We start from the raw sequence: 16,171 nt of genomic DNA, 5'->3' as shown, positions 1-16,171 counted from the left end.
GAAGACCGCTAACAACCCGCATCCATGAACACCACGGAACGACACAACCAGCTATCCCTAGTAGCCATCCGCTCAGATGACAAACAACACACATTCGATTGGGACAACACTACTATAGGGCAGGCCAAACAGAGAACAGCCAGGGAATTCCTAGAGGCATGGCACTCATCCACAAATTCTATAAACAGACACATCAAACTAGACCCTATATACCGACCACTGCAGCGGACAGCAACTGACACCTGGAAGCGGCAGATTCAAACCAGTATAAATGCCGGAGGAATCAGCACAGAAACGCTTCACAGGAGGCTCCCAAGCACTGAAGATGTCGCCTAGAAAGGGGACGAAACGTTTGCAACAAAAACTCCCAGCTCAGCGAACAGAACCACAACAATATAAGTATTATCAGAGATTACCCAGTGGATGCAAACTCACAATTGAAAAACTATCATAAGTCAGATATTTTGACAGCCAAATTTTGTTCTTTTGTCTACCACGTTGACTATATTTCATTGTTCAGCATCTCATTCTGTGCATTTGCAAAATCACCAGTTAGTTAGACTAACAATCATTAATATTCCTTAAGGAAAGTTTCAAGGAAAACAAATAGGTATTATTTGCAAAAGAACAGGATGTCCTTGTTGAGAAATTAGACATACAATTATTCTTTGGTCAGGGCTGTATTCCTGCTTGCTCCTCCCTTTTTTGTGTTTTTTGCTGTTAATGATGTAAAAGCTGATATGTTTTGATACTACTGCCACTAGGAGGAGCACAAGAATGGCCCAGAAAACTTTGTACAAGACGTTTACTTCCTGCTTGTGGGCAGAAACAATTTATTAAAGGCATATTGTATGATTTGGAAATTGTTGGTAAAATTGCAGTTCACTTTTACATGTCACAAATAAAATGCTTGCTCATAATATTGTTCAAATTGTTAAGTTTGTGACTTAAATGAAATGTTCATTTTCCTCTGGCATTGAATAAAACATGATAAAATTATTTTAAATATACTCCCTGAGAGAGCCACATACAATTTCATATGTTCCATTTCATTTTGTGCGCAGTGCAACTTTTGACACACGAGTCTGAAACAACTGATGCTATAAACCATTAATGATTTTGACTCTGATTTTAATCAAACGTGTTTCAAATCCACATGCTTTATAATATTTTTGCCTCATTCTTTGGTAGCTATTTTGATCTGGTGAATAAATAAAATGCCCAAGATTAAGAATGTAAACTAAGGTATAAAAATTAAATTTCCAACCATGCAACACTTTCTTAATGGATTGAATACCAGTAGAGGCAGCATTAATACATGGAGTTGTAGTGCTGTTTGGAATAGCAGAGTGACACTTCATTTGATTTTTGTTTTTGTTGACATCCCCCAAATCCTCTGTCTGTCTTGGACATTCCAGTTTCTGCTTTTAGTATTTAGTGCTTTTAGATATTTCAAAAATCTTTCTTAAAGACCAATATTATACTGATGCAAATAGTCATTGTCTTACCAGACTATAGGACTGCTCTCTTTAGGGAGAGACAGCTCATGGTGATCATTACACATCCAGCAAGGAGGGAGGTTGAGAAGGGGAATTTCTCTTGGTAACCTCAGTTGATGTGAGAATTGAACTCTGCTATCGGCATAACTCTGTATTACAAACCAGCTGTTCAAGCTAAGCCAATCCCTGACACAAATATTACCCTTTAATAGTGTGTAATTATTTTCTTAAGTGATCCTTCGATTCAGACTGCCTTATGCTGGAAGATCTTTTTCTCATGTTTTTAACTGCTTGAACGATGCTTGCAGATAACTGCTGGCATAGCTATTTATGCATTTTTTTAAAGGACTTTATACTTAGCTGGTTTATAGTTCCCATGGCTGATATAAGTGATCACGTTCAGAACAAACAAATTTAAGAACTGCATTTTGTTTTTACTTTTAAAGTTGTGAAGGTGATCATTTCATCTTTGGGTAAAGCATGCAATATGGAATGAATAATATGTTTACACTCCTAATGGATTAGTTACCTTTTTAAATACATTGCAGTTATTTTTCCCTGCAAAGTCATGAAAGGAACAGGTTCTGTGACAGACCGATAATTTTACTGCTCATATATAGTAGTAATAATGAATATTGTCCACAAAACATTCAGTCAAAGGGTGGGAGTAGTTGTGTGTACAATAAGTTTATTTCAAGAAAATTTGCTTTCTCAATAAATTACTGTTAACTAGCACCTACAAAGATTTTTACATTAAACATAAGGCAGAAACGAAAAGTGGGCAAGAGGAAATAGATGCTTGAGAGACTGCTTTAGAAAGGGGATACCTGAAACTGCTTTCAGATTTTTTTTCAGTTATAGAAATCTGAAATAACAAAGGATTAGAATTGGGGTTGAATTTGATTTGTGTTTTATTGAAATTTGTCACTGGGAAAAGACTGAATTTGCTGTGCAACGCTTTTGATTTTAATTGGTCATTTGTGATTTTAAAGGCTGATAACATTGTTTTGAAGTTACACTTTATCTTGAATATATGCCCAATGCTAACAAGGGAACATGTGGAACCAATTATAGTTTGTGATCTGAAATAAATACTTGCATTTGAAATTCAGAAGTACTGAACTGTTCCAGTTAACCACTTAGTTTAATTTCCTGGTTGTGTGCGCATATCTACCCTCATTCACATGCATCCTCTGTTTCAGTGTAGTGTCACAATATGTATAATAAATCTTATTTTTTCCCAGGCTGGTCGAAAAGAAAGGGGTGATGCACTCAATGCTGCGATTGACAAAATGACTAAAAAGACAAGAGACTTGCGCAGACAGGTATGCTAAATTATTGGAAGAACAGGTATAAAGAAACATTTCTTTTTAACTGTTACTTTGTAGATAATGTTTGAATTTAAAACCATCATGGAAGTGATGAGTTTATAGTTGTACACAAAATCATTTTAAGGACAGTGTTAACCAAATATTTAGGTATTCACCAATTTAAACCTTGTGTGGAATTTGGAAGTATATTGACAGGAACTTCAACTTCCATGGGGCCAATCTTTATCCTCTGACTAACAAAAGCATTCCACACACCTTCTGAAACCACATCCTGCATCAGCCCATGAAAATCGGAAGTTCCAAGATGCACAGTGGGTCCTGGTGCACTTTGTGTTAATGCTTAGAATAGAAACCGATTAAAATAGATTAAACAAAATTGAATTTTGTCTCTGCATAGATGGGGGATAAAACTAATGAAGGCTTCTATCTTGGTGATTATGTCAAAAGTAACCATAGTTGAAAGACAGTTTAAAAATAGGTTAAGTACCAATAGTTATTTAAGACAACCTTGATTTCTGGGTCTAAACTGTATATTGTATTTTTAACCTGTAATTTATAGGATGTCCAGCGTTGAAAATGGCCTGTGCAGCCAAGATGTCACACCTGTTGACTTGACTTCTAAAATCTTTGCTTGTGCTAAAAACTAAAACAAGTCAATGTGGCAATCACTATTTTTGCTGTCTGCTAAAAACGAAACCCTCCAGTGTGGCAGGAGTACCACTCAAAATATGCATTCAGAAAGTAGATTGTGTTTCGAATATGGTCAGCTGTTTAAATTCATACTTAACTTGACATAATCTGGAGTTGGAGCAATTCTAATTTGGACAGTGTTTAAGAAAATATGTGTAATTCCATGCAGAGGTCAGACTGATCATTGTGAAGCCAAGTTTATCTAAAGCTAAAATATGTTTTTTAAAATTTAAAGTAATAGCAGTTAATCCATATTACAGAGGAGGAAGTGCTGGATGTGTTGAAACGCATAAAGGTGGGAAAAATCCCTAAGACCTGATCAGAACTCTGTGAGAAGCTAGGAAAGTGATTGCTGGGCCTCTTGCTGAGATATTTGTTTCATCAATAGTCACAGGTGAGGGGCCAGAAGACTGGAGGTTGGTTAACGTGATACTATGATTTAAGAAAGGTGGTAAGGACAAGCCAGGGAACTATAGACCAGTGAGCCTGATGTCAGTGGTGGGCAAATTGTTGTTAGGGAATCCTGATGGACAGGATTTACACGTATTTGGAAGGGCAAGGACTGATTAGGGATAGTCAACATGGCTTTGTGTATGGGAAATCATGTCTCTCTAATTTGATGGAGTTTTTTGAAGAAGTAACAAAAAGGAGTGAGGGCAGAGCGGTGGACGCGATCTATATGGACTTCAGTAAGGCGTTCTACAAGTTTCCTCATGGGAAACTGGTAAGCAAGGTTAGATCTTGTGGAATACAGGGCGAACTAGCCATTTAGATACAGAACTAGCTCGAAGGTAAAAGACGGTGGTGGAGGGTTGTTTTTCAGAATGGAGTCCAGAACTGGAAGACACAGGTTTAGGATGAGAGGGGAAAGATATAAAAGGGACCTAAGGGGCAACTTTTTCACGCAGAGGATGATGTGTGTGTGGAATGAGCTGCCAGAGGAAGTGGTGAAGGCTAGTACATTCAAAAGGCATCTGGATAGGTATATGAATAGGAAGGGTTTAAAGGATATGGGCCACGTGCTGGCATATGGAATTGGATTAGGTTGGGGTATCTGGTTGGCATGGACGAGTCGGACCGAAGGGTCTGTTTCTGTGCTGTATGTCTCTATGACTGTAAATTCAGATGCTTGCACAGTTTTTGTTTGAGATACATTTGACTACAACTGGAATTTGTTATTGGTTCATTAGAATGACTTCCACCTCTGCATGAGGATTTGCATTTAAAGCCCATACCCAAGACTTGAACATAGAAACTTAGCTGATATTCCAGTACAGTACTGAAATGTGCCACACTGGCAAAGATGCTATTTATCTGATAAGGTATTAAACCAAAGAGGAAATTAAAGGTCCCCCTGCATGATTCAAAGAAGTACAAAGGATTTTTAGGCTCACTGGCTAAAATTCATACTTCAATCAATGTCACAGAAAAACCTATCTGGTTATTATGCTGATGTGTGAGAATTTAATGTGTGGAAATTGAATGCAGCATGTTCCACATTACAGCAGTGACTTTAGTTCAAATAGAAACCTCATTGCTTATAAAGCACATTGGGATATCCTGAGGCCATGAAAGCTGTTATATTTATTCAAGTCTTGTCTGTCTTTCCAGCTTGTTGTTCAGTACCAAAAGGTTGTTAAATTATAGAATAATATACTTAAATTGATTAAAGTATAATTAAAATATTGAATTGAGAACCCAATTCAACTGTTCCATAAGTGGTAATGAATTAATGATTAATTACTTGCAAAATCACCTGTTTCAAACGATAGAGCAGTTTTAGTCTAGAATAAAATTATTTCCAATTATTAGGATTGGAAAAAAAATCTTCAAAATAAGATGTGGTCCAGACTGAGAGGATGACTGTTCTCTGCTTATTATAAAGGTTCTATGAGGAATTAATTTGCAAAGTCTCAATTGACTCTTTAATGGGTATGAGTTATTAGTGCAAAATTGCCTTTAATTTAGCAGTAAATTTGTAACCTAGTGTGAAATGGTGACATAAGGCTATTTGTTGCTATAAATGACTAATCTCCTAAGATTGCTTGAGGGTGTACCACTTGGACTGGTAACTCTCCTACCTCATGCTCTGTCAACTTTTATAATCCACTTGAACATCTGTCCCTTCTGCTGCCGCTCCCTCATCTTATTTGGATACTCTTGCAATTCCACTATCTCCTTTTTAAAAAAAGGTTCCGTGAAAAAGCTGAATAAATTTGGTGGAGCTCAAGTCTGTGACTGTGTTGCACCTATTCTATTACCATTAACAAGGGCGTTAGTCCCACGACCCTGGCTGATATTTATTCCTCAACCAGCAAGTAAAAAAAGTTTTATTATTTAGTTATCACATTTGTCAGTCATGAATGTTTGTGTGCACAAATTGCCTGTTGAATTTTCTACACCACAGCAGTGACTACATTTTAAAATACTTCATTGCTGTAAAATACTTTGAACATGACATAATTACAAATCTTTGTGAATCGAATTTAATGGTCACTATTTCCCAGATGTTGTCCTAACATCACATTCCTTATTTCTTCAGTTAAAGGAACCAAATGTAGCATTGCATCTTACTTTGTTAGATGTGCAGTACACTGGTAAAGCAATACTAACCAAAACCTTGTGGTTTTCTAATCTGGTTCACACAAACTCTGCCATTGTTTATGAAAATGCTTCTTGATTTGACGAAGTTTGCTTTGATATCTTGGACTTAGTTTTTTTAAAAGTTTGAATGTCCTATTTGTCTTGCTGCTAATTAGAATGTGACCTAAGAAGTTCCTTTTTCATTGGAGAATAATGCCAGAAACAATGAACTTCAGTTACATTAAAGGATTAGAGAAGGTCAGGGTTTTCTATTTTGAGAAGAGAATGCTAAGAGAGATTGAAGAAGTCTTCAAGATTTTGGGTCTGGACAGTGTTGATAGATAAACTGTTTATATTGGTGGAAGTATTGAGAACCAAAGGGCACGGATTTGAGGTATTTAGAATAAGAAGCAGTGGCAGCATCTAAGAATGTATCCATATCTTTCTTGAATATATTCAGTGACTTGGCCTCCACAACCTTCTATGGTAGGACATCCCACAGGTTCACTACTCTGTAGAGTAAAGAAAGTTTTCCTCGTATGGACCAAAATGGACCATGTGACCTGAAATTGGAGAGCCCTAGAACCAGGGGACAATCAGGGATAGCATTCTCTCTGGACCTAGTCTGACCAGCTCAGTTAGAATGTTATATGTTACAATTGGACCCCACCGCCACCACCCCATTTTTCTAAACTCCAATGAATTGGGCTAGATTTAGGTTGCTTTCTTTAAAACCGAGAAGGCTGAGGGAAGGAATCCATTTTTGAAGTGCATTAAATCCATGGACAGGATGAATGATAACGTGTCAACAATAAAGGGGGCATAATTTTAAGGTGAATTGTAGGAGGCTTTGAGATTTAAGAGTGAACATTTTCACTCTGCGAAACAGATCTACAAAAAAAGGCCCAATGGCCCATCCTGTCTGCGCCAGTTAATAACAACTACCTAACTATTCTAATCCATTTCTAGCACTTAGTCCATAGCCTTGTATATCTCAGCATTGCAAGAGTACATCTAAATACCTTAAATGTTATGAACATTTCTGCCTCTACTACCCTTTACAGGCAGTGAGTTCCAGATTCCTACCATCCTCTGGGTGAAAAACATATTCTTTATATTCCATCTAAACCACCTGACCCTTACCCTAAACCTGTGCTCTGTGGTTATTGATCTCTCCATCAAGGGTAAACGTGTTTACTGTCTACCCTATTTATGTCCTTCATACATTATGCATTTCAGACGCAATGTTGGACTGTGGCTCTCTTTCTCTTCTTTTCCTCCCTTTTTAAACAATGGGGTTATGTTTGCCACCGTCTGTTGTACAGTAGGTGTCCTCATCACCTTTCAACTTTTAAAATTTATCTTGAACTTTATTGACTCTACTGTCCACAGTCAAGAGATCTCTGCTTGGGTCAGTGATAAGATGTGGTTCTTTATGTTGGAGGCATCCTGTTAGTTCATACATCTAGGGAATGTGGGTTCCTAACTAGCATTAATTTTAGCTTATTCCTAAAATGTATTTTTTTAAAATACTTTAGCTTTGTGACCCTTTTATGAAAGGAAAAATCATTTGTGACTCAGGAAATTCCATCTCTCAAAAAACTTGTGACCGCCTGAATGTGCGACAGTACGTGACAGTTTGAGTGGACTGCCTGCCAGCACCACTCTGATCTAAACTCTTGGTTTTCAGCATCTGCAGTCCTCACTTTTGCCTAGTTGATTTTAACCTTAGTGCGAATCCCCTTGCAAGGATGCCTACCTTGAAGAAGTTGTCCTCCTCTCTCCCCAAGAATCTGAGAGTCTCTCGCTCTTGCTCTGCAGCCCCCAGGTCCACTCTGGAGGCTTCATGCTCCTATTCCTGATGAAGGGTTTTTGCCAGAGACATCGATTTTCCTGCTCCTCAGATGCTGCCTGACCTGCTGTGCTTTTCCAGCACCACTCTGATCTAAACCCCATGCCTGACAGTTTAGCTGTCCACATGACATTTAGCTCATGTCTGCGACAGTTGCGCCTTGGTTCTGCAGACAATGTGCAGCAGTATACACTTACACTTGACTAGGACCGCAGTTGTGGTACAGCATGTTCAGGCTGTTCATGATGTTTCCATGTGTTTTGTAGATCAGATTCAAATGGTTTTCACTTTTAGTCTGCTGTTGATAAAGCCTGTCCAGGTAACATCCAGGTGTTTTCATAGAATCCCTACAGTGTGGAAATGGGCCATTTGGCCTAGCAAGTCCCACCGACCTTCCAAAGAATAACCCTACCAGACTCATTCCCCTACCCTGTAACTCTACATTTACCCCTGACTAATATACCTAACCTACACATCCCTGAATACTATGGGCAATTTAGCATGCCCAATTTGCCAAACCTGCACATCTTTGGGTTGTGGGAGGAAACCCACGCAAACCACTGGGAGAATGTGCAAACTCCACGCAGGCAGTCACTCCGACGCTCCAGGGAAAACAGCCCTAGCCTGTTCAGCCTCTTTCTATAGCTCAAATCCTCCAACCCTGGCAACATCCTTGTAAATCTTTTCTGAACCCTTTCAAGTTTCATAACATCTTTCCGATAGGAAGGAGACCAGAATTGCACGCAGTATTCCAACAATGGCCTAACTAATGTTCTGTACAGCCGCAACATGACCTCCCAATCCTGAACTCAATACTCTGACCAATAAAGGAAAGCATATTAAATGCCGCCTTCACTATCTTATCTACCTGCGATTCCACTTTCAAGGAGCTATGAGCCTGCACTCCAAAGTCTTTGTTCAGCAACACTCCCTTGGACCTTACCATAAAGTTTTATTCCTAATGAAGGGCTTTTGCTCGAAACATCGATTTCGCTGGTCCTTGGATGCTGCCTGAACTGCTGTGCTCTTCCAGCACCACTAATCCAGAATCTGGTTTCTAGCATCTGCAGTCATTGTTTTTACCCCTTACCATAAAGTGTATAAGTCCTGCTAAGATTTGCTTTCCCAAAATGCAGCAAGTCGCGTTTATCTGAATTAAACTCACTTCTCAGCCATTGGCCCATCTGGTCCAGATCCTGTTGAAATCTGAGCGAACTCTCTTCGCTGTCTACTACACCTCTAATTTTGGTGTCATCTGCAAACTTACTAACTATACCTCTACGCTCACCTCCAAATCGTTCATATAAATGACAAAAAGTAGAGGACCCAGCACCGATTCTTGTGGCACTCCACTGGTCACAGTCCTCCAGTCTGAAAAACAACCCTCCGCCACCACCCTCTGACTTCTACCTTTTGAGCCAGTTCTGTATCCAGTGGCTAGTTCTCTCTGTATTCCATGCGATCTAACCTTGCTAACTAGTCTCCCATGGGGAACCTTGTCGAATGCCTTACTGAAGTCCATATAGATCACATCTACCACTCTGCCCTCATCAATCCTCTTTGTTACTTCCTCACAAAACTCAATTAAGTTTGTGAGGCATGATTTCCCATGCACAAAACTATGTTGACTATCCCTAATCAGTCCTTGCCTTTCCAAATACATGTGCATCTCGTCCCTCAGGATTCCTTCCAGCAACTTGCCCACCAGCAACTTGCCCACCACCAACGTCAAGCTCACTGGTCTATAGTTCCCTAGCTTGTCCTTACTACCCTCCTTAAACAGTGGCATCACGTTAGCCAACCTCCAGTCTTCCGGCACCTCACCTGTGACTAATGATACAAATATCTCAGCAAGAGGCCCAGCAATCACTTCCCTAGCTTCCCACAGAGTTCTAGGATACACTTGATCAGGTTCTGGGGATTTATCCACTCTTATGTGGGAAATAAGGCAGGGTAGGGGAACTGAGGTGTCAGTGGGGGAGCACTTTAGAGCCAGCGACCATAATTCTATTAGATTTAAAATAATGATGGAAAAGGATAGACCAGATCTAAAAGTTGAAGCTCTAAATTGGAGAAAGGCCAATTTTGACAGTATTAGGCAAGAACTTTCGAAAGCTGATTGGGGGCAGATGTTCGCAGGTAAAATGGCGGCTGGAAAATCGGAAGCCTTCAGAAATGAGGTAACAAGAATCCAGAGAGAGTATATTCCTGTTAAGGTGAAAGGAAAGACTGGTAGGTATAGGGAATGCTGGATGACTAAAGAAATTGATTTCGAGATTTCAGTGTTGGACTGGGGTGTACAAAGTTAAAAATCCCACAACACCAGGTTATAGTCCGACAATTGAACCTTTTGGACTATAACCTGGTGTTGTGGGATTTTTAACTGAAGAAATTGAGGGTTTGATTAAGAAAAAGAAGGAAGCATATGTAAGGTATAGACAAGATAGATCAAGTGAATCCTTAGAGTATGAAGGAAATAGGAGTATGTTTAAGAGGGAAATCAGGAGGGCAAAAAGGGGACGCCAGTTTAATAACTTGCCACCAAATTACGTCTTTCCAATCTTATAATCCAAATTTGATCCCCTCATATTTTTTAAGTACCTTTTCAGAACTCTAGTTGTAAGGACAAACTTGCTCATTCTGTATTTTTATTGTGGACTAAAATGAGGGAAGAAAAACAGTTTTTAAAACTAAGGATTGCCAAAACACCATTGCAGTTTTGAAGGCAAGTAACGTGATACTGTTTACACGGGTGCTCGGTCAAACAAAAGGACATGTCTTGCAGACGAGCTGGAGCCAAAGGCTCCGTACAAATGGAGATTTAGTCAGCAGTAGATTGTTCTGTGGACTAGTGACCAATTATCTATGACAAAGGCATTCTGCTTGGCAACAAGTTATTGGTTCCCTGGTAGCTGAACAGCTTGGGACTGTGAAGAAGACGGAGAGAATCCATCAAATCTATGCAAGCTTAGAAGCCATCGCTGTTCTCTGCTGTTCAAACCATCTTAAGCCTGAAGTAAACTAGTTTATTTTTTACTTAAAGGCTGTAAGCTGTGATTTTTAGTAATTCAGAGACCTACATGTATGTGAACTAACGTGTAAACACCCAGAGAAGAAAGGTAGAGAAGCAGCATTCTGTTGGCATAAGGATCATCTCAGCTGAAAATATGTTGCTGGAAAAGCGCAGCAGGTCAGGCAGCATCCAAAGGGCAGGAGAATCGACGTTTCGGGCATGAGCCCTCCTTCAGGAATGAAGAAAGGGCTCATGCCCGAAACGTCGATTCTCCTGCTCTTTGGATGCTGCCTGACTTGCGCTTTTCCAGCAACATATCTTCAGCTCTGATCTCCAGCATCTGCAGTCCTCACTTTCTCCTGTAAGAATCATTTCAACAAATGTTGTGAACAGGAACCACTGAACTACATTCCCAGTCTTTCCCTCTGCCCACTGCACCCATGTTTCTTTTTCTAGTTTCTAGTAGAAAACCACAGATACAGTCAGGTTATGCCCATGAAAGTGAGGAAAGAGAAACAGGTCGTGCAGAAGTCTCCTGTGGGTATCCCCCATCTCAAACAAGTATGCTGTTTTGGAAAAGGTAGGAGATGAGGAATTCTCAGGGGAATGTAGCAAACGACTACATTTAGGGGCGGCGGGGCGGCACAGTGGCACAGTGGTTAGCACTGCTGTCTCACAGCGCCTGAGACCCAGGTTCAATTCCTGACTTGGGCGACTGACTGTGTGGAGTTTGCATGTTCTCCCCGTGTCTGCGTGGGTTTCCTCCCACAGTCCAAAGATGTGCGGGTCAGGTGAATTGGCCATGCTAAATTGCCCGTAGTGTTAGGTAAGGGGTAAATGTATGGGTGGGTTGCGCTTCGGCAGGTCGGTGTGGACTTGTTGGGCCGAAGGGCCTGTTTCCACACTAAGTAATCTAATCTAAAGGACTGCCAGTCTGTTGGTACTGAGACAGATTCTAATGTGACAAGGGGTACATCAGCTTCCAAGCAGTAAAATGTGATTGCGGACTCTTTTTGGTCAGAAGGAAAGACAGACATATCTGTGGTTGACCATGAGATGTCAGAATGGTGTGTTGCCACCCTGATGCCAGGATCAAGGACATCCTGGAGAGGGTGCAGGATATCCTCCGAGGAGAGGTACCAGCAGGAGGTTGATGTACATGTTGGAACTAACAACATAGGAAGAGAAAAGGGCAAGAGGCATTCAACTAGTTTCCTCCTGTATACAGGCTAGCAAGGTTAGATCAGAGCAATTCGGTTACAGAACCGACTTGAAGGTAGAAGGCAGAGGGTAATAATGGGTTGCTTTTCAGACTGGAAGACTGTGACCAGCAGTGTGCCACAAGGATTGTTCCTGGATCCTCTGCTTTTTGTCATTTGTATAAAATGATTTGGATGTGAACATAGGTATGGTTAGTAAGTTGGCAGATAATGCCAAAATTGGAGGTGTGGTGGACAGTGAAGAAGGTTACCTCAGTAGAATAGGACCTTAATCAAATGGCCCAGTGGGCTGTGGAGTGGCAAATGGAGTTCATTTTAGATAAATGTTAGGTGCTGCATTTTGGAAAGGTGAAATTAGGGCAGGACATATACACACACAAGGTTCTGGGGCGTGTTGCTGAACAGAGACCCTGGAATGCAGATCGTTGTTCCTTGAAAGTAGAATTTCCAAGGTTGGTAGGGTAGGAGAAGGCCGTTGATATGTTTGTCTTTATTGGGCAGTGCATTGAATACAGGAGTTGGGAAGTCATGTTGCGATTGTACAGGACGTTGGTTAGGCCACTATTGGAATACTGCATTTATTTCTGGTCTCTGCTATAGAAAGAATGTCATGAAACGTGAAAGGATGCAGAAAAGATTTACAATGAAGTTGCTAGGGTTGGAGGATTTGATCTGTAAGGAGAGGCTGAATAGGCTGGGGCTGTTTTCCTTGGAGCATCGGAGGCTGAGGGGTGACAGAGGTTTATAAAATCGTGAGGTGCAAAGATACCATAAATTGCCAAGGTCTTTTCCCCAGGGTATGGGAGTCCAAAGCTAGAGGGCATAGGTTTAAGGTATGAGAAGGATCTAAAAGGGACCTAAGGGGTAACTAATTCACACAGAGGGTGGTGCGTGCATATGAAATCAGCTGCCAGAGGAAGTGATGGAGACTTGTATAATTACAACACTTAAAAAGCACCTGGATAACTATATGAATACAAAGGGTCCAGAGGGATATAGCCCAAATGTAGGCAAATTGGACTAGAGTAATTTAGGCTATCTAGTCGGCATTGACGAGTTGATCCAAAGGTTCTGTTTCCCAGCTGTTCATCTCTTTGACTCTGAGTAATACTTTGTATTACGGAAACTTAGTCAGTGCTTTGTGTCAACCTAAATCTGTACGTTGACTGTATTAGGGAAATCTGCATGTTCTTAATTTTTTTGATCTGTTGTGATGATTTTGTGAATAGCATGCTATCCCAATGAGGCATAACTGTAACTACCAGGGTCATCCTTATGAGGTATAACAAACCAAATAAGGTAACTGGTCCAGACCACATTATGCATCAACTGTTTGATTGATTGTTTAGAGCAAGGTTTGGACTCCTACCAAAGGAACTTGGGACACATTTGGTTCTTGGGAGGGCAAGAATGTTAATCTCTTCACCTTAACCCAACTCCTGCTGGTCCATGGATTTGACATTTGTGAAATGCCATGTATCATCGTGTTTAGATTCATTTGGATTGACCTGAATACTGAAGCTAAAGTGATCACATCAGATAACTTTTTATTCTTCATCAAAATAGGACTAGACATGTAGCTCTTTTACAAGCTGCCAAGGATGTAATCATCATCCTACCAAATAACACCCACCTAGCCATCTGCATTTGTGATTTCAGCAGCTGCCACTACATATGGGACGACCAGCAACTGGATGACTTCTCATTGGCTTCTGCTATCCAATTAATCTACAATGCCAAAGAACCAGATAACTTTTGTACTGGCAATAGAGAAAGGAATATTCATCAGACCTCTGATTCCTAACCAATAACAGCGAAGGACAGCCACTAATTATTTCCTGTAAAACCTTTTGAGGACACCCCCACTTGCAAGAAAAAGTGAACATTGTATTTCTAGAATAGAGGTGCCAATAACTACTACAGGTTTAATGAGCTACCTTTAATGAGAACTGCCAAGAATATGATTCAGCAAATAAATTTCACCCAAACCACTGTGACCGCTAGATTCCTAAAAATACGAACTGCCAGAAGTATTGCACATGTATACACTACAGTATGTATACTATGCTGGCCCCAAAAGTGAGATTTTGCTTGCACTCAATGCCACTTGAGAGAACTTCCTGACTATCTCCAAAGGCACCATTCAGCACCAGGAAAATAAATAGTTTTTAAAAAAACTTTTTAAACACAGCCAAATGCTATCATTTCAGTTGATTTCACAATCAGGGGTGAACACAGTGGTCATCACCAAATTTGGGAGGTTGACGGTCTTGGTGGCATCTGTCCAGAATTCCTAAAGAGCATGGTCTGAAGTGGATATGGCTTGTCAAATCTACTTGCAATCCCCCTTAAGAGCAGAAAAGTACTGGTGCTTGGGCATTGTTCCAAAGTCTGTACCACCTTAAAACCTGGAAAACTAGCCTATAATCCTAGAAGCTGTGATCTATCTTTTCTGAAAATGTGGGAATTAAAACTGCTTAGATTTTTAGTTTCTTTCATGTATATCTTCTGAAAGCAACAATTGCTGGATATCGCAGTGGATCAGACAGCATCCATGGAGAGACAGCAAGCCAACGTTTTGAGTCTGGATGACTCTTCATTAAAGCTGCCCGATTTCAGCATCTGCAGTAATTTGCTCCTGTAATGTATACCTTCTAGTTCACTGCCTTTATTTCTAATGCTTTAAATATTCACATTATGTTTCTATTTTTAACTAATACAGCACAAACTCAGTTATCTGAACAAGGTCTCAAGGTCCCGTTGCTTGGGCCACTCCCTGCTGCCATCAGATCAGTTATCTGAATGTTCAATTATCCGAACAATATGCTCCCCGCTTGCATTGTGTAAACGTATTGCAATTATGGATGTATGATTGCTGCTATTTATCAGAAATACACAATGTATTTCTTCACAAAGACTAATATAGATGATCTCCCTAAATTTTCAAGAAAAGCACAATTGGGTACTACAATTCCTTTTGACTGTTGCTTGTGTGCCCTGTGGGAAGTCCATCAGTATAGTGACTTTACTTTTTGTTTTTCGTTAAATGTGGCAGGAAGTCATTGAATTCTCAGTCACTTACGATGCATAATAGAGGTACTGTGGTTAGAATAAAGGCAAGCCTCAGTGGATGAAATCCTAGCCAAAACTAATGTGGAAATTTTGCTGGCTGTCAATGATCATAGTGAACATCTTTCTAAAATTAGTCTAAAAGGCTCTTGAGCAATAAAATATTGCCAGCTTAGGAAGCTGATATCAGAAGTTTATTTTAGCATGCAGTGCATTTGCTAACAAGCTCTCGGCAATACCTTGCTCTGGGAAAGAGAGAACTTTTTAATCAATTATGTTGAAAAAATTGAAGAGTATAAAACATAATGCTTATGAATAAATGAATTTGAAGTATTGAACTAATGTAATTGTGCAACTTAGCTGTTACTTTGGACTAAAATTGTTTACTGAGAGCAAGCATTGCAATATTTTTACTGTTCATTCTTGAGCTTTGATTTCTGTTACCTTTACCAGCTGAGGAAAGCGGTCATGGACCATGTATCAGATTCTTTCTTGGAGACCAATGTTCCCCTTCTGGTTTTGATTGAGGCAGCCAAGAATGGCAATGAAAAAGAAGTGAAAGAGTATGCCCAAGTTTTTCGTGACCATGCCAGCAAATTGGTTGAAGTAAGTACAGAGTTTCAAAATTTCTGAATCACCCATGTCAATCTCTGTTAACAGCAAATATCTTTTCAGTACTTCGAGCTTATATGTATGCACTCTTGACCACAGAAAGTAATCTATTTAGTAGCCTGATTATTCAACAAAATTGATGTATTATAAATTTATATTTACTTCAATTTTTGTAGGTTGCCAATCTTGCTTGCTCTATTTCCAACAATGAAGATGGTGTGAAACTAGTTCGCATGGCAGCCACTCAGCTGGAAGGCCTTTGCCCACAGGTTTGACATCACCGTAGCATGTTTCATCTAAAA

The 16,171-nt window shown here is 40.0% G+C and overlaps 1 protein-coding gene across 1 annotated transcript in view; it reads left to right on the top strand.

The window, feature by feature from the left end:
• ctnna1 (catenin (cadherin-associated protein), alpha 1) overlaps positions 1 to 16,171 on the top strand; it is a 159,610-nt gene that overhangs the window by 103,462 nt on the left and 39,977 nt on the right. The window contains exons 8-10 of the mRNA XM_060837081.1: positions 2,744 to 2,824; positions 15,711 to 15,863; positions 16,046 to 16,138. Coding sequence (XP_060693064.1) covers positions 2,744 to 2,824; positions 15,711 to 15,863; positions 16,046 to 16,138 — 327 coding nt within the window. The remainder of the gene's footprint in view (positions 1 to 2,743; positions 2,825 to 15,710; positions 15,864 to 16,045; positions 16,139 to 16,171) is intronic.

The sequence above is a fragment of the Hemiscyllium ocellatum genome, chromosome 16 (assembly GCF_020745735.1).
Source record: "Hemiscyllium ocellatum isolate sHemOce1 chromosome 16, sHemOce1.pat.X.cur, whole genome shotgun sequence".
In the NCBI taxonomy this organism is placed as follows: domain Eukaryota; kingdom Metazoa; phylum Chordata; class Chondrichthyes; order Orectolobiformes; family Hemiscylliidae; genus Hemiscyllium; species Hemiscyllium ocellatum.
Note: the sequence above shows the minus strand (reverse complement) of the source record. Positions and strands in the feature narration are given on the sequence as shown.